General features: G+C 37.4%; 1 protein-coding gene across 1 annotated transcript in view; it reads left to right on the top strand.

The window, feature by feature from the left end:
* The window catches only part of LOC128096158 (zinc finger protein 431-like), a 38,043-nt gene extending 23,698 nt beyond the window's left edge, over positions 1 to 14,345 (top strand). Inside the window, exons 3-6 of the mRNA XM_052715357.1 lie at positions 3,262 to 3,374; positions 10,726 to 10,852; positions 11,044 to 11,104; positions 12,245 to 14,345. Coding sequence (XP_052571317.1) covers positions 3,372 to 3,374; positions 10,726 to 10,852; positions 11,044 to 11,104; positions 12,245 to 13,658 — 1,605 coding nt within the window. The 5' untranslated portion in view covers positions 3,262 to 3,371 and the 3' untranslated portion in view covers positions 13,659 to 14,345. The remainder of the gene's footprint in view (positions 1 to 3,261; positions 3,375 to 10,725; positions 10,853 to 11,043; positions 11,105 to 12,244) is intronic.
* The last annotated feature ends 9,383 nt before the right edge of the window (positions 14,346 to 23,728 follow it).

The raw sequence follows: 23,728 nt of genomic DNA on the forward strand, positions 1-23,728 counted from the left end.
CATGATTTTGACCCCCCTTGTTTATAGACTCCCTCTTCTCTCTTTGACTATACTCCCAGAGCTCGGCCTGGTGCTTGGTTGTAGATCTCTGCATCTGCTTCCATCAGTTAATGGATAAAGGCTCTATGATGGCATTTAGGGTATTTACCAATCTGATTACCAGGGTAGGCCAATTCAGACATCCTCACCACTATTGCTAGTAGTCTAATCTGTGATGGTCCTTGTAGATTCTCCTAGTACCAGGTTTCTTCCTTGCCCCATAATGTCTCCCTCTATCAAGATATCTCTTTCATTGCTCTCCCACTCCATCCCTCCCCCAGCTCAATCATCCTGTTTCCTCATGTTCTCATCCCCCATCACCTCCCCTTTATTGCCCTTCCTCATTCCCAGTTTACTCATGGAGATCCCATCTGTTTCCCCTTCCCAAAGATGATCTGTACATCCCTCCTTATTTCTTAGCTTCTCTGGAGCTGTGGGTTATAGTCTGATTGTCCTTTGCTTTACATCTAGTATTCACTTATGAATGAGTGTATACCATGTTTTTCTTTCTGAGTCTGGGTTACCTCACTCAGGAGCTGGAGGGTCAGAACATAACTGTTTAAGGGTCACTTTAGTTAATTTTGTGGGAATTATGAAGTTTGCTTTAATTTATATGTACAGAATTATAGAAAGTTTGGTAGCATTCATCAAGATCACACTTTTTAGAGCTCAGTTTCCTTTGGTCCTTTGATTAAAAGTTGACTATATTTTCCTGCTTTTGTTCTTGGCTTATTCTTTTTCCTTTATCCTTTCACAGATATTGTACATATTCTGGATTGTTTTAGCTTTGTGGTAAATATAGAAGTCAGATTTTGTCAATATATGTATTATTTTTTCATGATTCTATTGAACATTCTGAGTGTTTCTACTTTGTATGTAGTTTTGGAATTGGGTATTATGTTATAAATTCTTGGGAATTTTCTTGGGATTGTATTCAATTCATGCTGCAGATTTACCATATACAACATCTTAATATTGATGAACTGTGGATCATTTATTTACTTCTTTGTTTATTTAGGTTTTGTTGTTGTTGTTAATCTGTAAAAAACTTTTAGTTTATTGAATCAAAAGTTCTATGTGGCTGGGCAGGTGGCAAAGAATGTATTCTTCTTTGAGATGACCTGAGTTTATCTCAGTATCCAAGTTGGGAGGCACAAAACCACCTGCTATTCCAGATCCAAGAGATCTGACCCCCTTTTTTCTTGTATGTCACTTTTATACATATGGAACACATTCTCTCTCACACACAAACATACACAAAATATGGGGATAAACTTTTTTCTTTAAGTTCTTGTGACTCATAAAGCAGTTAGACAAAACAAGTTGTTTTAGGTGTATAATACAAATCATACACTACTGTTTCTTTAAAAATCTGTTATTTTTTATTTGGTCTAGACAAGCTTTCAATTCCTTGCCTTATAGGCAGACTTATAGGCAATCATCAGTTATAGGAAACAAAAGGATTCCTAAATGATTGTAACAAATATCCTTTACCTTGTCATAAGAGAATGAGATCCTTTTAGTAACCAAGTCTGTTTTCTACAAAGTTAAAACATCAGAAGGCTTCAAGTGCATCTGTCCAATTCTGTTAGAACAGTCATCCTCACACAATCCATTTTCTATTATTAGCACAGGAGAGTACCAGAGTGCACAGGAGTACTGGCCAGTAATTTCTTGTGGTTAAATTTTGATTAGAATCTTGTAGTTCTTGTTTATGGGCTCATGATATATATTTGTAGGTAAGTCTTTGTCTTGTTTGGTCATTGGTACCATCTATGTTGTTGAGTCTATTAATTGTCATCTAAATTTATTATTGTTTCTCTAGAAAATGATGGAACTTCACCATTTTATTTTTCAGAAAAATTTACTATATTATGCTTTGAGTCTCTTGAGCTCTTGTTGGTTTGGGAAGTTTCTGTAGAGAGACAGATTTAGTTTTCTTGATCTTGGAGGCTCACTTCTCCTTATTTCTTGGTGTATCTGTGTTTTCCTGTTATTATCTTCATATTTGCATTTTTTTCTTCTTAAGGGGTTGATATGGTTAAACATCTGAGGGAAAATAAATTGAGGCTATGCCCAGATCAGAATTGTTGGTTACTGTGTTTTTGAGAAACTGTGTTAATTGATGATTGATGTGCAAAGACTCTTCCACTGAGGTTACATTACCCTAAACAAGTGAGCATAAGATGGATAAGAAAGCCAGCTGAGCACAAGATGGTGAGCAAGCAAGAGAAAAAGCCAGTAAACAAAGTTTCCTTGTGGTTTTTGTCTTCAATTCCTAGCTTGAGATTCCATCCTTAGCACCTACAATTGCGGGTTGTGATCTGGCAATATCAGCCACATAAACCTGTTCATTACTTGAGATGCTTTTCATTAGACAATTTAATCACAGCAAGAAATAAGCAAGTTAGAACAAACTTTGGTGCACCAAAAGTGATTTTGTTGGTGGATAGAATGTGGGAATGTTGTCTTTTGGAGTAATGTTTAAGATATTAGGACTTTAGATGGCAAAAGGCATAAAAAGTTGCACATAGAACTTAATCAGCTCTTCTTGTAGGACCAGGAATATGAGTATTGAAAGTAATGGCCACAGTGGCACTTCAGGGAACAGGGTTTCAGGGGGAAATAGACTCCATTAAAAATTTAGCTAGAGGTCATTTGAATAATATTCTGTCCCCATATCACTCTTATTTTCTCCATTCCCTAAGAAATTGAGTAAGGTAAAATTAAAAAATCATAGGCTGATTTCTTGGACAAAGTATTGCTTCTCTTGGGTGTTTATTGCTGATAACTCAATCAGGTCTACAGTGTAAAAGAAACAAGTGGTGCAGAAAGAAATAAAAAGTCTGTTTTGAAGAGATAAATAGGACTAAGTAGTTTCAAATAGTAGTCCTTTGGTGGAGCAGAGACAGGGAATTTTGAAGTTTAGGACCATTAAAGAGAAGGCCCTTCTCAGGATTTGAGACCCAGGAAGGTACCCTAAGTGCAAGACTCCATCCATCTAAGCCTTTAATTTATGGAGGGAATAGGCAACTTGATTCCTAATCCCAAGAAGCAACTTCACAGAGGACCTTCTGTAAAGATTCTCCAAGTGTGGTAGCATTCATCTCAATGTAGAAGCCTAATTTGTGGTGAGTAACTCATGTCATACTGGTTCTGGAAACAAGACAGATGTAAAATGTACAGGTCATAGGTTCATAGGTTCTTCCTCTGTTGTTTCAGTTGAGCACTGCTACATACATCTATGTTTGGCAGAGTCAGAAACCCAGTGAAGAAACTGTGAGAGGTCATCGCATGAAGCTGTGAAGATTACGCCAGTGTTGTATTTTGAGATGGTAAGATATTGAAATGCCCAAACTATAAGACATCTGCCATGGGGAGCTGTATACAGTGAGTAGAAGTAGCAAAGAAAAAACATGTATGAAAAATTTCAGGGGTAGAGTTATTTAAGCCCTTTGGGAATGAAAACTCACCTGTCTGAAACAGAGCTATAGGATTTGTTAATTCTTGCTGAGTTTTAGTTTTGCCGTGGTCCAATCTTCCCTCACTGTCCACAATGTGTCCACATTGCTTTCTTTTTTAAAATTTTTAAATTTTTTTAAAAAATGTATTTTTCTCTTATACAATATATTCCAACTGCTGTTTTCCCTCCCTCCACTCCTCCCAGTCCTCTCCACTGTTCCCCTCTCCACCAGGTCCATTCCTCCTCCATTTCCTTTCAGAAAAGAGCAGGCCTCCCAGAAAAAATGTACATAACAAGTTAAAATAAGACTAGACACAAACCCACATGCCAATGCTGGATGAGACAACCTAGTAGGAGGGAAAGGGTTCTGAGATCAGGCAAAAGAGTCAGAGACAGCCCTCCACTCACACTTTTAGGAGTCTCACGAAAACACCAACCCACACAACAATAACTTACATGCAGAGAAACTAGTGCAGACTCCTGTAGGCTCCATGATTGCTGTTTCATTCTCTATGAGCACCTTTGAGACCGTTTTCCTGTAAGTTAGGAAAATTTTTGGCTCTCAGTTGTTTCTAGAAATATTTTCTGGGCCTTGGAGTTGAGATTATTTGCCTTCTATTCTTATTACTCTTAGGTTTCATCTTTTCAAAGTGTTCCAGATTTCCTGGATGTTATGTTTCGGGAAAATTTTAGATTTAGCATTTTCTTTGATCAATATATCCATTTCTTCTATCATATCTTCAAAGCTTGAAGTTCTCTGTTCTGTGTCTTGTGTTCTTTTGTTTAAGCTTGCCACTGTAAGTCCTGTTTGATTACCCAGATTTTCATTTCCAAAATTGCTTCAGTTTGTATTTTTTAATAGCTTTTGTTTCCATTTTCAGGTCTTGACCAGATTCATTCATTTTTATCACCTGTTTAGTTTGTTTTTGCTTTTGTTTTTGTTTTGGCTTTCTTTAAGGAGTTTATTCATTTTCTCCAATTTTTCATTTATCCTTTCCCTGTTTTCTTTAAGGAATTTATTCACTTCCTCTTTAAGAACTTCTATCTTTTTTATAAAGTTGGTCTTAAGGTTTCTTAATTATGCTTCAACTGTGCTGGAATAGTCAGGGCTTGCTGTAGTAAGATAGCTGGAATCTGGTAGTGACATATTATAGTGGCTTTTATTGATTGTGTTCTTATGCTAGTGTCTGGGTATCTGAGTTTGAGGTGATTGTGAGTCTAGGTGCCAATTTCTCAGTTTGTCTTTGTTGGATGGGTGTTTTGTTCCTTGGGTTCTATTTGTTCTCTGGTCTTCTGCTCTGTGTGGCCTATGGTTGAACACTGTTTGTTATCCCAAGCTGAGGACTAGAAATGTTGCAGTAGGTGTGGCCTTTGTTCCAGCAGGGAGTATCTGCCCAAGTTTGGGGTTGATAAAATGTGAAGAGAGGAGGGAACTTAGGGATAGTGTTGAGGGGGTACTGAGAGAGTTGGGAAAGCTATGAGCAGTTGGCCTACATGAATTTCTGGTAGATGATGTATCCTTTGCTTGAGCAAGGGGTCTTCCTTCACCGAAGTTGAAGGCTATAACCCAGAGATGATTATGGAAGTGGGATTGAGGCTAGTGTTGGGATTATTGAATGAGTGGAGGAGTCCACAGCTAAGCAGCCTATGTGGATTACTGATGGATGGCATGGCCTCTGGTCCAGGAGGGAGTCTTTGCCTCAGTTTGCCTACCTATTTTTCTGGCTGGTATGACCTGCACTTGAGCAGAGGCTATCCATCTGATTTGGGGGTGGGGATATGGCTTTACTGGTAGCAACTATAGGGTTTGTGGGGATTGTGTCTGTGGAAATGTACAGAGTATGGAAGTTTCCTGGGCTGGTGGCCTGCCTACCTATTCTTCTGACGGTTGTGACACACACATGAGCAGGGGATGTCTGCCTGAACTGGATGCCATATTCCTCTTTTCCTGAATGGGAACATATCCTGTGACACTGTATATTGAAAATTGTTAAGTTGTTTCTAGATTTTCAAAAGATGTGACAATAAAGAGATTGTTTTGAGTATCAGCAGAGACTTTGCACATTTGGGCTGTTACAGATTATGAGGATCATTGAAGTTAGACTAAATGCATTTTCATTTTTTTCTTTATTCTTTGTATTTATTCTTTCATACAATACATTCTAACTGCAGCCTCTCCTTCCTCCAGTTCTTCCAATCCCTACCCAATCCCTATTCTCCTAGATCCACTGCTCTTCTGTCTTCCTTCAGAAAAGAGAAAGCCTCTCAGGGATATCAACCTAACACATCATAAAAAGGTGCAATAAGACTAGGCACAAACCCTCATATCAAGGCTGGACAAGGTAACCCAATAGAAGGAAAATGATCCCAAGAGCAGGCAAGAGAGTCCAAGACACCTTGATTCTGATAGTTAGGAGTCCCTCAAACACCCCAAGTTAAACAACCATAGCACATATGTAGAGGACCTGGCACAGAGTCATGCAGGCTCCATAATTGCCACTTCAGTTTCTCTGAACCCCTATGAGCCTTGCTTAGTTGATTCTGTGGGCCATGTTCTCCTGGTTTCTTCCACCCTTCTGGCTCCTACAATCCTTACCCCCTTCTTCCACAGGATTCCTAGAGCTCAGGCTAATGTTTGGGTAAGGATCCCTGCATGTGCCCCCATCAGCTGCCAGAAGAAGCCTCTCTGGTGACAATTGGGCTAGGCACTGATATGTATTATAGCAGAATATAGTTATGAATCATTTCATATTTTTTGTTGTTTTTCTGTTGTATTTGGTTCTATCCTAGTTCTCTGAGCCATTCAAGTACCAGTTCTCCTAGTCATCCAGGCAGTGTCAGACATGGGCTTCCTCCCAGAGCCTTGGCTTCAAGTTAGACCAGTCATTGTTTGGCCACTACAGAAGCTCTGAGCCACCTCTGCCCTAGCATATCTTGCAAGCAGGACAAGTGTGGGTTGAATGTTTTGTGGCTAGTTTGATGTCCTAGTCTTGCTACTGGGAGCCTTATGTTGTTACAGAAGATGGCTGATTCAGTATCCGTGTCCTTGATTACTAGGAGTCTTCTCTAGGGTCACCCTTATAGGTTTCAGGAAGCTTGCACTGCATTATGTTTCCACATGCCCTGCTGAAAGTTCCCCTACTCCAATAATCTCTCTCTATATTTTCCCCCTATGTCTGTCTCTTCCTTACTTACTTGGTCCTTCCTGTTTCCATACCCTTTTCCCTCCAGTGTGCCCACAAAATCTATTTTCTCTTTCCAGGGAGATCCATGCAGCTCTCCTAGAGCTGTTCTTGTTACTTAGCCACTCTTCATCTATGGAATGTAATGTGATTAACTGTGATTATACTTTATTTAACTAATATTCACTTAGAAGTGAGTATACTATGTTTATGTGCTTCTGGGTTGCCTCACTCAGGATAATAAAGAACTCAAGAAACCAAAAAACAACAAACCAAATACTTAAATTATAATGGGGTACCTTTCTAAACAGAATCCTCAGTAGAACAATCTAAAATAGCTGAGAAACACTTGAAGAAACGTTCAACATCCTTAGCCATCAGGGAAATGTAAATCAAAAGTACTTTGAGATTTTAATCTTATACCTTTCAGAATTGTTATGATCAATAACACAAGTGAGAGCTAATGCTGGAAAGGATCTGGAGCAAGTGCAAACCTCAAGACCCAGTAATAACATGTTTGGGCATATACCCAAAAGATGCTTTTCCCTCCCACTACAAGGACACTGGCTCAGTTATGTTCATGGTGGCTTTGTTCATAACAGACATAAACTGCTGTGTCTGTGAGAGATTTTTGTTGATTGATTATTGATCTGGGAAGGCTCCTCCACTGAGGGTAGCTGTATTCCTAAAAAAGTGGGCCTGGGATGGAAAAGAGCTATTTGAGCTTGAGACAGTGACTAGGCAAGAGGGAAACACAGGGGGAAAAATCTTTGCTCATGGATTTTGCCTTCAAATGCTAGCTTGAGCTTCTATCCTAAGCTCCTAAAATGGTGAACTGTGATCTGACAGAATCAGCCAAACAAGCCCATTCATTGTCTGAGATGCTTTTGGTTAGAGGACATTTAAACAACAGCATAAAAGAATGTAAGAACAAAAAAATGGAGCACCAAAATTGGTTTTGTTGCTAGGTAGAATATGGGAATGTTGTCCTTTGGAAGAATGTGGATGATATCAACACCTTAGACGGCAAAAAATATAGAAAATTTTACAGAGAACATAATTAGCTATAGTTGTAGAACCAGGTAGATAGGATTGTTGAGAGTAATGACAGAAAGTTGAGATCATAGGATTCCAGACAGAAATAGATAGACTCAATAAAAAAAATATATTAGAGATCATTTGGGTGATATTGTGGCTTCATAATCTTTCTTACTCTGGCTATGCCCTGGAAATTTAGTAAGGCAGAATTAAAAAACAATGGGCTAATTTCTTTTTTTTTGGTTTTTTTTCGAGACAGGGTTTCTCTGTGTAGCTTTGCGCCTTTCCTGGAACTCACTTGGTAGCCCAGGCTGGCCTCGAACTCACAGAGATCCGCCTGGCTCTGCCTCCCGAGTGCTGGGATTAAAGGCGTGCGCCACCACCGCCCGGCTGGGCTAATTTCTTAAATAGAATATTGAATCTCTTGTATGGTTATTACTGATGACTCATTGAGCTCTGCAGTAAAAAAAATGGATCAGAAATTAATGAAAATGAAAAGGTAGTTTCAGATGGTGGCCAAGTATTGAAATAGACAGGAATTTTCAAGGAGTTTATCACCATTATACAGAAGTCCCTTGCTCTGTAATGGAAACCTAGCAAGGTGTCATAAGGATAAGACACCATCCACCTAAACCTTCAATTTATAGAGGAAGTAAAGTGATTCCTAGTCCCTGGAAGCAACTTCATATAAAACCTGCTGCACCTGTGGTCCAAGCATGTTGGTGTCCATTCTAATTAAGAAGTCAGAATTTGCAGGCTTACCCTTCTTGATCCTGGAAACAAGAAAGCATCAAAATTTTAGGTCATGGACTCTTAGTTTGTGGTTTCAGTTCAGCATTGTAACAGGCATCTATGTTTGGCAGTGTCAGAATACAGTGAGGAGACAGAGTTTATTGTGTGAAGCTGTGAGGATGAAGTCTGTGTTTCATTTTGAGACCACAAGATGATGAGATACCTATGCTATGAGACATCTCCCATGGCGAGCTGGCTGCATATAGGGAGTTAAAGTAACCAAAGAGAGAGATGAATGAGAAGTTGCAGGGATAGGGCACATCTAAGTCCTTTGAAACTGAAGCCTTATGTGTCTGAGACAGAGCTATAAGATTTGATGGTTTTCCTCTGTGCTTGAGACTTGCCTTGATCCACTCTTCCCTCACTATATTCCCATTCCTCTCTTTTGGAAAGTGAATGGTATTCTGTGCCATTGTATGTTGGAAAGATGTAATTTGTTTTCTGATTTTACAAGATGTCACTGTCAAGATTTTCTTGAGTGTCAGAAAAGGCTTTGGACATTTGAACAGCATAGGGGCTATTGCAGACCAAGAGTATCATTGAAGTGACTAAATGTATTTTTTTTCATGGATGACCATGAGCCTATAGTGACCTGGATCAGAATGTAGTTGATTGTATGAAAAACTTCCCAGATGTGATGATGTATTTGAACATGTTTCTCTTTTGGGGAACTTTCTTTTGATTAGGAGGAGCCTTTCTGGATGAAATTCCTCATTGGGGATGGGTTATGAGCATCTATAGACTCAACCAATTTCCTATTCTTTGTTTCTACCTATTGTGTTTTGGTTGAAATTCATAAACCAGCATCCTTCTTGTGCAGTCATGCCTTCACCACCATTATAGACTCTAGATACAGTAAAAGCAATTGCCATTCAATGCTAAGCCAGTATTGGTAGTCTGTTGTTTACATTTTTTGTTTGTTTGTTTTTGATGACAAGGTTTGTCTATGTAACCTTTGCTGAACTGAAAGTACCTCAGTAAGCCCAGTTGGCCTTGAACTCAGAGACCACCTAAATCTGGCTCACAAGTGCTGGGATTAAAGTTGGGCCAAAATTCCTGGCTTTTCTGTTTTTTATTATTGGGTGATGGGCCTGAAATGTAGGTTTTTGTACATGTCAAACAATACTGTTATACTGAGCTTTACCCCATCCTGAAATTTGAAATTTGGCAGATGGTATCATTTTGTTTTCCAGCATGACATGTATTCATGACATTAATACTGCCTGAGCCTTCTGTCATTGGATTGCAGGTGCATGACATTTTTCCTGCCTGCTGTGTTTGTTTTGAATATTTTAAATGAATATGAGTATTTTACCTGTATGCATGGATATGCACCATGTGGGTACCTGGTCCTCACAATGATCAAAAGATGGCCTCAGAAACCCTAAACTTGGAATAATGGATAGTTTTGATCTCCTGTGTAAATATTGTCAGTTGACCCCACCTATATGCAAGACCAGCAAGAGCTCATTACTATTGAGCCATTTCTTCTGCCCTGTGTTGATTATATTTATATTTATTTATATTGCTAATGTTTTCATCTGTCCATTTGAAACTGTGTTTAAACACTCAGTGCCTTTTAGAAAAATCTTATTGATGTTACACATTAAAATGAGGTACTTCGGGTTTCTGGAAGATGAATACAGAAGTGGAGTGAATGTCTAACTCTTTGTAGAAACTAAAGTAAATAACCTCTGTGTTCTTTCTATCTTTTTGCTTGTTTGACTGATATTTTTTGCACAGGAGACAGGGTCCCAATATGTACTTCTGGCTGTCCTAGAACTGATTGCATAGACTAGGCTACCATTCAACTCAAGCAAATATACCTGCCTCTGTATTCTGAGTGCTAGCATTAAAGGCATGATCCAATACACCCAGCTTGTCCTTCTTATTTTTCTTTTTTATACTTAGTAATTGTTCATACAATTTTTCTAATGTGTAGTCTGTACTGTTGATCTGTTTACTTTTCTATGTTTGTTAATAGGCATTTCTGTTGCAAGGTTATATCCCATACAAGGGGTACAGAAATGAGAGAGGTGAACCTCCTATTCAGTTTCCTTCTAGAGTGACTTGATGATTACATTACAATGTCTGTGTTATGGAGGAAGTATGTGGAGCACCAGAATTATATGACTATACCATCAAGAAGTATAGATTTACAATGTTGTCAGTATCATGCTTTCTGTTGTACACATCTATGGGATATTTTAGAATGCAGTGACCTATGATGATGTGCATGTTGCCTTCACTTGGGAAGAATGGACTTTGCTGAATCCTTCCCAGAAGAATCTCTACAAAGATGTGATGCTGGAGACCTACAGGAACCTCATTACTATAGGTAAGACTGAATTTTTCTTCATATAAAATAAGGGGACAACTATTCTTTGGCTATGCTTCTCTGTAATTTGAGTGAGAAAGAAGAATGAGGTGAATAAATCAGGCATGGTTCTAAGGTTCACTGAAGATAGTAACTTAAATTTTGCACAATTTTTAATAATATACCGTACATTTTCTGAAACTATATTTTAGGATACAGCAGAGAAGACCATAATATCGAAGAACACTGTAAAATTTCTAGAAGACATGAAAGGTAATTTTCTCTTGAAAACTGTTACAAATGTGTCTTTGAAGAAACTGTAATGTGTCCTGGAAGTTACAAAGAAAAGCAACAGTGTAAATTAGCACAGCTTATAATGCATTGATGATTATTAAATTCTCACAACAAATAACATATATCTCAACTTCAGGTAGGTGAATTACATTTGCAAGACATTCTTTTAAGAAAGAAGACAAGAAAACAATGCTTTAACAGATGTGGCCATTTGAATCAAAGCCCCATGAGTGTTGTGCTGTACAACTGCCAGCCCATTTCATTTCATAACACTTATATTAAAAAAGGTAGACACATTGAAGAGGTGATAAGTATATGTTCAAAACCTCCTAATAAGCAAATAGTCCATAGTAAAGCTAGTGTTACTCATATACTTTTTGTGACTTTGATAAATTTAGTGAAAGAAACACTTAGAGTCAAGGACTATTGTCGAGAGACCTTAATCCCCATACCACATATCTATGAGAAACAGAAATTCAAACTATGAATTCAATGTGGAAACCTTTTATTTGTCATTCTTCCTTTACTATGTATGTCATATGTCATTCTGGATACAAGCCACATGAACATAGGGATATGGAATGATGGAACATACCTCTCAGAACTATTAGAATATATGTAGCAGTCCCCACAATGAATAGACTTGTTGAGTCTGATTCAAGTATACAAGTAAATGGTTTTCCACCTTCACTGTAAATACATCAACAATCTCACACTGCAGAAAAGCCCTATGAGTACTAGGACTGTGTAAATAGTTCTGTTTGTCATAATTCACCTAGAAAATGTAATGTGACTCACAGTATAGGAAAATTTATGACAGCAATAAGTGTGATAAAGCTGAGTTTTTCCAGTTCTCTTCAAATATGTGAAAAATCTCATATAGAAAAAAAATGTGTAAATGTGAATCATGTAATAAATGCTTTTACCATCACAGGTATCTTCAAAGATGCAAAACAACCCCTAATAAATGGGAATAATATGAGTGTAAACAAAGTAATAAAACCTTAATATCTGATTCTTTGCAACTGGACCAAATTGTAAATTAATTCATTCAAATGTAAAGATTCAACAGTGTATTTAAAGTGGTAAAGCTTTTACATGTGCCAATTATCCTTTCAGGAATGAAAGAAGTCATACTGGACAACAACCTCCTGAATATCCTCAATGTGTTAAAGCCTTTGCTCATCACTGTACTCTTCAAAAGCATAAAAGAATGCATACTGGAGAGATACCCTGTGAATGTAATCAGTGTGCTAAAGGCTTTTCACATTTTAGTAATCTTCAAAAACACAAAAAAACACATACTGGAGAGAAACCTCATGTATGTAATCAGTGTGGTAAAGGCTTTTCACAACTCAGTGTTCTTCAAGTGCATAAAAGAACACATACTGGAGAGAAACCTTATGTATGTAATCAGTGTGGTAAAGGCTTTTCACAACTCAGTATTCTTCAAGTGCATAAAAGAACACATACTGGAGAGAAGCCCTATGAATGTAATCAATGTGGTAAAGGCTTTTCACAAGTCAGTCATCTTCAACGGCATAAAAGAATCCATAGTGGAGAGAAACCCTATAAATGTAATCAGTGTGGTAAAGGCTTTGCACATCCTAGTAACCTCCAAATGCACAAAAGAACGCATACTGGAGAAAAACCCTATAAATGTAATCAGTGTGGTAAAGGCTTTTCACAACCCAGTCATCTTCAAATGCATAAAAGAACACATACTGGAGAAAAACCGTATGAATGTAATCAGTGTGGTAAACTCTTTCCACGTCCCAGTAATCTCCAATTGCACAAAAGAACACATACTGGAGAGAAGCCCTATGCTTGTAATCAGTGTGGTAAAGCCTTCACTTCTCAAAACAGTCTTGGAATACATAAAAGAACCCATACTGGAGAGAAACCCTATGAATGTAATCAGTGTGGTAAAGATTTTGCACGTCCCAGTAATCTCCAAATGCACAAAAGAACACATACTGGAGAGAAACCCTATGCTTGTAATCAGTGTGGTAAAGTCTTTGCAGAACAAAAACGTCTTCAGATACATAATAGAACACATACTGGAGAGAAACCCTATGAATGCAATCAATGTGGTAAAGCCTTTGCGGAACAAAGAATTCTCCGAATACATAAAAGAACACACACTGGAGAGAAACCCTATGAATGTAATCACTGTGGTAAAGCCTTTGTATGTCAAAGTCATCTCCGAACTCATAAAAGGACACATACTGGAGAGAAACCCTACGAATGTAATCAGTGTGGAAATGCCTTTGCCCATAGCTCTCATCTTCAAAGGCATAAAAGAACACATACTGGAGAGAAACCCTATGAATGCAATCAGTGTGGAAAATTCTTTGCAGAACAAAGATGTGTCCAAATACATAAAAGAACACATACTGGAGAGAAACCTTATAAATGTAACCAGTGTGGTAAAGTCTTTGCCCATCTTTGTTCTCTTCAAAGGCATAAAAGAACACATACTGGAGAGGAACCCTATGAATTTGATAAGTTTGGTAAAGACTACACATCATAGTGATCTTCAAAAAAATTAAGATTGTCAACAATCTGGTCAAGCATTTTCATATCTGTCTTTATATAGTTGTATCTGAAAACTCATTGGAAAAATAAATTTATGAATGTATTAAGCCCTATGAGTTTCAACAATAATGTTACCCTTTTAGATTTTTGTACATGAATTACATGAAATAACTAACTCAGGTGTAAAACTTTATGGATTTGTATTAGTGCCTTTTCTGTTTTTGTGATATAATGTCTAGGTCAACTTATAAAAGAGTTTAGTTTGACCCTTGGTTCTAGGGGGATATAGGATCACCATGAAAGTGGCATGGTAACAAGTGCTAGACATGGCAGCTAAAGCAGGAAGCTAAGACTCAGATCATCAGCTTGAAACATGATATAGAGTAGGAACTGGAAATGGTGTGCAGATGTAAATTCTCAAAGCCTTCCACACAGGAACATATTTCCTCCAGCAGGGCAGCATTTCCTAAATCATTCCAATTGACACCAGTAACTGAATAGGATTGATTTCTCTCACTTGAAGGCTACATTCTTGCTTTCTGTTACACAAACCAATTTATGATAAAGAAAAACCGTGTAAGTGAGCTTGTAGATGCCTCAGCACCTGTGTTATAGAAATGAATGCTTGTAAGAGAAAAACTTTCATGAGTAAAACTTGTTTAAAGATTTGTTTTACTTTCAATTATGTGGTGTCAATGTGTTTGTGTGCATACATGCATCTAAATGCTGGTTCCCAAGAAGGTTAGACACTTGGATCTTCTTGTAGCAGGAATTATAGGAAGTCATCCAAAATTGGACCCTGGTCCTCGGAATGAACTTTTCTTAACTGCCCAGCTATGTCTCTAGCCTCCTAAATATTTTAAAACTGACATATTATGTTGATGTCAGGAAATAGGGATGAACTTATACAAGAGGAAACCCTATTCATCTAAATAATTTGGTAAAGACTTTAGACTTTTTCAGCTTCAAGAAAAAAAGCCTTTTTTTTTTCATTTCTTTTTCATCAAAGTCTTGAAGGAAGTAAATTACTTACCATGTTCACTCCAGACTGATGGTGGAGGTCACTGCATTGTGGTTTCTTTTGTTTGTTTGTTTTGGTTTTTTTGTTGTTGTTGTTTTGGGTTTTTTTTGAGACAGGGTTTCTCTGTGTAGCTTTGTGCCTTTCCTGGATCTCGCTCTGTAGACCAGGCTGACCTCAAACACACAAAGATCTGCCTGCCTCTGCCTCCCGAGTGCTGTGATTAAAGGCACCCCCCCCCAGCTGCATTGGGATTTGTATTGTGAAACATTTGAGATAGTTACTAAAGTGTGATATATGTGTGTGGAAGTCCATTTAGTGAAGTTTATTTTGTTTTTGTTATATTTCTTCTGTGGGGTTTGTTCATTTTCTTTGGTGCTTTTACTTAGTAATAAGTATTTTTATCATAATGGGTAGAATGGGATCCCCATCATCTAAGCGGTCCACTGTTTATTATCAGGCAGTGGGATCCAAAAACCTGGATCATGCTCCTTCAACAGCCTTAATGCAGAGGGAAAGAGCATGGTCCTGCCTCAACTGAATGTATAAGGCTTTGTTGACTCCCCATGGGAAGACTTACATTTTTGGAGGAGGAGATGAGGGAGGGTTGGGAGAAAGGCTGGGAGGGAGGAGGAGGAGGGGGAGATCTGTGATTGGTATGCAAAATGAATAAAAATGTCTTAATAATGGAAAAAAATAAAATAAATATCAGGCAGTGTGTGTTCATACTTATCAAGTACAGGTGTCTGTGAAAGTGTAGTGGGTTGTTCCTGCTTTTGTTTTTCATATTTTCACAAATTTGCTTGAGATTTTGTTAATTGTTATTCAGCCTGGCTTGGGTGTCAGTAATTACTGAGGGCTACATTTAACTCATGAGCCTCCTTTTCCAAGGGTAAATGATGTACTCCCAAAGTGTACAATTTTCTCAGTATGATATAACAATATTAATGTTAAAATGCTTAGTAGAAGAGACTATAAGAAACATTAAATACTGGGCTGGAGAGATGGCTCAGTGGTTAAGAGCATCAACTGCTCTTCCAGAGGTCCTGAGTTCAATTCCCAGCAACCACATGGTGGCTCACAACCACTTGTAATGAGATCTGGTGCCCTCTTCTGTCCTGCAGGAACACATGCAGGCAGAATACTGTATACATAATAAATAAATAAATAAATAAATAAATAAATAAATAAATAAATAAATAAAAAAAGAAACATTAAATACCTTGTGTATGTACAAAGCAATATTTTTATATATCTGGTAGGCATGTAATAAAGTGGGATAATCAGCAATCATCTGTGTATCTAATACCACAGATTGTTGTGATATGGTGATATATACATATATCTATATGTATTTATATGTGTATACATGTGTATATGTGAAATTTAACATTCCATGCTTATTCCTGTCCCCATTAGTTAACCATTTGGCATTTCATCTTTAAGTACTGTCTTTGCCTTCTAAGGGGATTCTCGAGAGATACCAGATAATATAATGGCAGTAAGATTTATTTTATAACAAATGTTTATGGTATGTGTGTAATGTGATTATGGCTTTGTAGGCCAAGGCAGACTTGTGGGGACCAGAAGACAACTTTGTTGTATCTACTTTATATGATGATCAAGGCCAGGTTTCCAACTTTGCATGCAACCTTTCCCACTGAGCCATCTCACTGATATTCAGATAAGATTAGTGGGAATATTACATGAATAAACTATTGTCTTTTCAGATTGTAAACATATTTTCATACAAGTATAGAGGAACACAGGACAATTTGAATGACAAATCCTCTTTGCATATGAAAATATGCATACTATGATTCATTTTTCTAAATTTGTTTATGCTGAAGACTAAATATTTGTTTATAACACTTTCTCAGAACCACACCTGAATGCCACACAATCACCTCAGCCAGTAAAGGTGGCTGCAGCTAAGCCTGATGACCTGAGTTCTAGATCTAAGTGACCCATGTTTCTTCTACAAGTTTTTCTTTTATTTCTACATGGGCTGTGGCATATGCACACTCCTATATCAGCACATACATAGGTAACATTTAAAACTAAATAAATGCACAGAGGTTACTTGCAGCCATGTGACTCCCTTGTTTTCATCACTAGAGCTCACAAAGGGAAAGTACATAATAGACACCTCTAAGTTGGTTTATGTACATATACACAGTTCAAACATTTTTAAATGAATAAAATTAAGGAAGCAAAGAAAATAACCCAGTTATTGAGAACGTTTGCATTTTTAAATTTTCCAGTTCAAATTATTATAGAATTTCAAGCAGTATTAATGTTCATTAAAAGTATGATTGTCCCTTTTTAAATCTTATTTTATCCTTTCTTTCTCTGAGTCAAAGATAGGTCATTTAAAAAATATATCTCAATTGGACTTAGAGGTGCATGCCTGTAATCTCAGCACTTGAGAGACAGTGTCAGGCCAATCTCTGTGAGTTTGAGGCCAGTTTGGTCCCCTGCAGCGCATTTACCACCAACTCCACAGCTCCCCAGTGTTTTCTTGAGTGTGAGCAGCAGGAAATATTAAATAGAAGGATTTAGATTGTGTATATGAACAGATAGAAAATAAAGGATAGCCTCGAGAGGGCCTGGAACCTATTCCAATGGGCCTTGACTGTTTCTGCCCCAGGGTATTTATAGAGACACCAAGGGGTGGAGCAAAAGACCTGCCCTCAGCACAGCCAAGTGCAGACCATCTCAGACACCTGCACTCAGGCACATGGTTCTAATAATCCTCTATACAGACCTGCTGGGTAAAGCCACGAGGAACCTGAAAATGGGCTCCCACAGATCCCCCTTTCTTAATATATAAAAAATAACTCATTATTAATAGCTTATAGCAATCTGCATAGTTGTTATTCCCCCCAGTATGAGAGTAGAGGATGATATAGATGGCATTTTTTTTTAATTAGATCCAAGGTGACCTCAGCAGTCTTAGCTGCCTCAAGCCCTTTCTAAACCAAAAACTTAATGCAATTGCAATCTTAAAGAACCCCTTAACTTCATCATTACCATTAACAGGTTAACATAAACATTGCTGTACATAGTCACAATTCTCCCAATCTTACAACTCAAAGCAAACTCTTTACAGAACCATTTGAATTAACATAAATGGTGCTATTTATAGTTAACAATTTTCTCAGTCTTATAACAATAACTCTTAATAGAACCATTTGAATTTCTTGCTAACAGAACATAGGAAAACTGATGTATTCACATCAAACTTAAATATTTCCTTAACTCCACAAAACCAGGGTGCATTAATATCAATAGGTTAAACATAATTTCTGCTAACATACATTCAACCTTAAATCACTCATAACTCTTCCTTTTCTTTATAATTTTTTTAAAACAATCTCAAACCTAGTTAGAAGAAAACCCACACTCATACAATTCCTACAAACCCTTACTGAAAAGCAATATTTTCAATCTAACCATTAACACTTTGAAAACTTTTAGCAAAACATCCAAAAGCAATTTCTTAATAAAACTCTTTACACTTTAAAAGTAGTCTCTTAGTATACCCCATTTGCATTTCTTGCTAACAAAACATGACATTAGTCCACTCAAACAACAAGAAAATATTTTTTTAAATTAAGTAGACTAAGGAATATTATTTCTCCCTTTTTTAATAAATGTTTTTTAAATAAAATCTCATGCCTAGTTAGAAAACCCAAACTTTTCCATTTAAACCGTTCCATTTGTAAAACAAAACCAGTTCCATAAGTAATTTCATTTTTACATAAACAGTTCCACAAAACAATTGCATTTTAAACACAGAACAATTCATGAATCACCAGCCTATATGCATACAGAAAATTGCATCTTGACTCTAGGTAGAAACAATAAATTTCTTCATTTAAACAGTTCCATTTTTAACACAGATAACTCTATAAAACAGTTCCCAGGTCATTACTATAAGTAAATTCAATATTATCCCGTTGCAGTGAATTCACTATTGTTCATCTTATTTCTTAAGTCCCCAAATTCAAATAATAAATTCTTGTACGAGCCTTCCAAATTTCAAGAAATCCATAACAAAATTTTTTGTAGTTTTATCTCATTTTCTTAAGTTCAAAAAAAGTAAATTCTGATATCAGACTTCAACTTCCAAATATGAAGAGATATTTTATAACCAAAACTTTTTGCAGTTAACAATTTTAGCAAACAAGTGTCTCTGCAGCTTTGATTCTCAAGCCAGAGACCTTTTTAGGTACACTAGTATTCTAAACCACACCGTTTTTGATGTTAGCTCAGGTTTTTCTGTTGCGTTGATTTTCCACAGATCTCAGCTGTGGATGCCTTGTTGTGCTGGTTCTAGAGTCCACCATTCTTAGCTTCTTAGCAATTTCTGGAGCTTTTAAAACCATTCAGACTGCCTACTTTACAGTCTAGTAAGACACTACCTTCTGTGTCTCAGGTTCTTTCACCATATACATTAAACATAGATTCACAATCAACATTTACACATTTTCACAAACTCACATGTAATATGTGCTTAAGCATAAACTCACACTCAACATTTATACATTTTTACAGACTCACATATAGCACATTAGCGTCTACTTATTTATACTCCTCAAGGAAACTGTAAAACTACTTTAGCAAATATATTTCTTATTTACTTCTTATATTTATCTTTTACAACTAGCATCTTTACTTATTTACTTCTTATATTCTCATTTAAACTTATATTTACAACTAGCATCTTTTCTTCTTACAAGCTTATTACTACATGTTTTAAGTCTACCATAGATTTGCAACTAGCATCTTTTACTTATACTTCTTGCAAGTTTATATTCTTACTTCTTCTTTTAATTTAGATCTTTATTTCTTAGCATATATCTAACTTAGCAAACGCCTAAAGATTCTTTAACACTTAGAAGAGAGTTAACATTTTCTAACAAGACAGAATAATTTTCTACTTCTTACACTTAATTATCATCACTATCTCTAATAGAAAGATTCTTTAAACTAGACAGAAAGTATCCAAATAATTTCTAAAGTTCAGAGCTTATAATCAGCTTTGCCATTCTAAAAATTCTTGATAGATTGAAACAAGAATGTAATTCTTTAATAGCTTTCCTTAACTCTGGGACTTAGTGACTTCTGTTGCTGTGCATTTCAGATTTTTTTTGTTTTGTTTTGTTTTTCAAGACAGGGTTTCTTTGTGTAGCTTTGTGCCTTTCCTGGAACTTGCTTTGGAGACCAGGCTGGCCAGGAACTCACAGAGATCCGCCTGCCTCTGCCTCCCGAGTGCTGGGATTAAAGGCGTGCGCCACCACTGCCCGGCCAGATTTTTTTGTTGTTGTTGTTTTGTTTTGTTTTTGTTTTGTTTTGCTTTTCAAGACAGGGTTTCTCTGTGTAGCATTTGGCCTTTCCTAGATCTCGCTTTGCAGACCAGGCTGGCCAGGAACTCACAGAGATCCGCCTGCCTCTGCCTCCCGAGTGCTGGGATTAAAGGCATATGCCACCACTGCCCAGCTTCAGATGTTTTATAACAACTCTATTAAGAGCTACATCAGTTTACAGCAAACCCAAAAAGGAAAAGAGAAAAGAAAAACCTTTTAATGAATATTCTGTTTCTGAATTGCTAAGCTAGTCAGTCATTCCATAACAGTCAATTTCCCAACAGAAGATAGTTGTCTAAATTGGAGTGAGGTTCCAGACCTGCAGCTTTCAACAGGTCTGAAAACATTGCTGAAACTTAGTTACAGTTGTCTCAAAACTCCTCAGCAATCTGGAAGCCTCTTTCTACTCTTACTATCCCTGGACTGCAAGGCGGAACCTCAATATCAAGAAAATTAATTTAGCTGCTTTTCATACTCAAACTCTGATACAATTTTCCCCTTTTTAATTTTTAAAGCTGTATTTGCCATGAGTTCTTTAATGATGCTGATGTTTCTGATAGATTTTTATTAGCCCAATAGTCTCACCAAAACTGCTACTATTCAAAGGAGTCAAGAACATAGATGTTCTTTCACAAAACATCCTTCATTAGCTTACTCAGAGGAAAAGCATTTTCATGATTTAGTATTTTCACTTCAATAGCTTTAACTCATAATGTTATTAGCAGTTGTGATATTTAGCGTTGATTTCGTATAAGGAACTTTCAGGTGAAGCAACTCTTTTGTAAGACAGCTAGATATTCTCAAGTTTGTTCCTGTCTATAAAGCAGTCATTTCTTTTTGAATACCTGTTTCCCTGTCTCCCTTATTAGATTTGCAAAGTAATCATTCATTGCCAGCTGTTTGTTCAAAAGGCAATGAACTTTTTTAATTTCAACATAAGTTTCTTCATAGCTAAGACATCGTTCAGTGAATAAACTGCTTTTCCTTGTTTTAAGGATTTTAAAGTGGCTTGTTTGCTCTTATAGGTAGCTTTTTATCTGATCTGAGTTCTCAAGAGGTAAGATCAAGCTTTCTAGCATTGCTTTGAGAAGAAACTTCATTCTGAGCTGAAAAGTTTTTGGACAGTATTGCCATCTTTAGCTGAAATACTACATTTTCCAGAATTCATTACTCTTCATCAGCTCACTGTTAAGAACTAGTTTATGGACTCCATTTCCCATAGTTCTTTTTGGGTCTGGGAGTCAACTTCCAGTTCTCTTTTACCAGACTTGCTTACAAGTTCTTGCCTGGGAGGTTTCAACCAAGTTTTTTGCTTTTGCAATGGAAGGTTTGAACAAGCATTTTACATTTTCAACTATGGGACATTGGGAGATTTCTGGTCTTTTCTCAGCTGACTTTAACAGGTGTTTCTCCTTCATCAGACACTGGCCCCAAATCAGAACTGCACCTGTCTCATTAGAGGGCATTGAGGCTGGCATTCCTGATAGCAACTTTCTTTGAGGCTTGTGTTTGCCTTAGCCACTCAGTGAAAAACAAAGACATTTACAGGGAGAGCTTTCCCATGGCTCCTTCGGAGAGATTTTCTCCCACTGATTTTCTCATTTTGCTTGTTCCTTTCCCCCAGATGCAGAGCTTCAGATATCTCTAGCTGCTCTGTTCCTCTGCTAGCTGCTTTTGGAGGTAGGAGCTCCCCCCCCCCAAATCTGCCTCAAACTCTTAGCAGCTTTCACAGGTCCTGCATTTTCTGGGGAGAAATCTTTCCCTTCTGTTTCTTCAGAATCTTTCTCCCTGACGGTACCCAGTTTGGTCTCAGTTTACTTCCTCTACCCCAGAAAGAGTTTCTGACACTACAATGGCGGCTTTTCCTACTACTGAAGGTAGGGACTTTTTGTCCATTTCTGTTTTGGGGGTTTGTGGACTTTGTTTTCCCAATTTCCGTTCATAGCCCCCAAAGTTAGAAAATTGAAGAGGTTTTTCTGTCTAGTTGCCTTACTTATTTTTTCTACACGATCTTACACTTCTAGGTTTTTCCTACTCTATATTATTATGCTATACCTTATACTTACTTTTTACAGATAGAAATTGAGAAAGGGATAGAAGATAGAAAATTTTGACAGAAGAGAATTTTGTGCTGCAGCATCGGACATCCTTCCAGTCCGTTTTTCCTTTTCTCTCGAGGATAAAACCCTTGCCCCTCAATAATATATATATAAAACACTGGCATGCCACTTTCCACTATCAGGGCTGACTCACACTTTCACCAAAAACTCTGTAATAAAACTATTATTTTCCTTTTTCTTTAGTCCCTATTACTTTGTCTTTAGTCCCTGTTCATTTGTCTTTAGTCCCCCATTTTTTGTCTTTAGTCTCTTTTCTTTAGTCCCTGTTCATGGCACCATTCTGTGGGGCATTTGCCCACTAAACCCACAGCTCCCCAGAGTTTTTTTGAATGTGAGCAGCAGGAAATATTAGATAGAAGGATTTAGATTGTGGAGATGAACAGATAGAAAATAAAGGATAGCCTCGAGAGGGCCTGGAACCTATTCCAACAGGTCCTGACTGTTTCTGCCCCAGGGTATTTATAGGGATGCCAAGGGGTGGGGCAAAAGACCTGCCCTCAGCACAGCTAAGTGCAGACCATCTCAGACACCTGCACTCAGGCTCGAGGTTCTAATCATCCTCTATGTGGACCTGCTGGGTAAAGCCACGAGGAACCTGAAAATGGGATCCCACAGACCCCATAGTGAATTCCAGGGCAGCCTTGGCTATGTGGATATATCCTGTCTCAAAAGAAAATTAAAATGAAAAGGCTGTCTCAAATTATAAAACTTTTCCTAATAATCTGGCTGAATTCAACAAAACCTTTTATTATCTTTACTCACATTGAGGGAACTGTGTTAACAATGAAAATTAGAAGCAATATGTATTGTCCATTCAACAGAAATCCACTGAATCCCTTCAAAATGATCTAGCATGGACTTTCATTATCTTCAAGTGATAGGAGACAGAAGGAACAGTGGGACATCTTTATCTTATCCATTATAATGACATATGTGGGACCTGGAGATTTGGCTCAATAGTACTGCTCCTCTTAGGTACCCAATGTTGGTTTCTAGCACAAACATGAGATTGGTCAGAACTACCTGTATTTCCAGGTCCTGGAGATTTGTTTTATTCTGGCCTAGGGCCCCAGATATGCAAATGTTGAAAAGACAGATATGTATATGATTCCATGTTGTAAAAAGGGTTTTCTTCATGTGTATGCTATTTTTAAAATATAAATTTAATTTAGGTGTGTTGGTTTTGCAAGTGAATATACCAACTGCATTCCAGTTATCACTGGAGACTAGAAGAGGGTGTCTGATCCCCTGTGACTGGAAGTACAGACAGTTGTGAGCTGTCTTGTGGGCCCTGGGACTCAAAGTCAGGCCGTGTGAATAGCAGCCAGTTTTCTTAGGTGCTGAGTCTTCTATTCAATCCCATGAACATGTCATTAATAGAATTCAGGTGTGAATGGCTCATCTAAGTTCATCTTAACTTTAGTCCTGATGACCCAGAGATAATATAAGATTGATAGCATCAGACACTAACTTAGTCTTGGTGTTTATAGAATTTTCCAGGTCCAAATCTCCACAAACTGAGGGGAAAGTACAAGAAATGATCAGGACAGAAAAA

The sequence above is a fragment of the Peromyscus californicus genome, unplaced genomic scaffold (genome assembly GCF_007827085.1).
Source record: "Peromyscus californicus insignis strain IS unplaced genomic scaffold, ASM782708v3 Scaffold_5__1_contigs__length_169319896, whole genome shotgun sequence".
Classification (NCBI taxonomy): domain Eukaryota; kingdom Metazoa; phylum Chordata; class Mammalia; order Rodentia; family Cricetidae; genus Peromyscus; species Peromyscus californicus.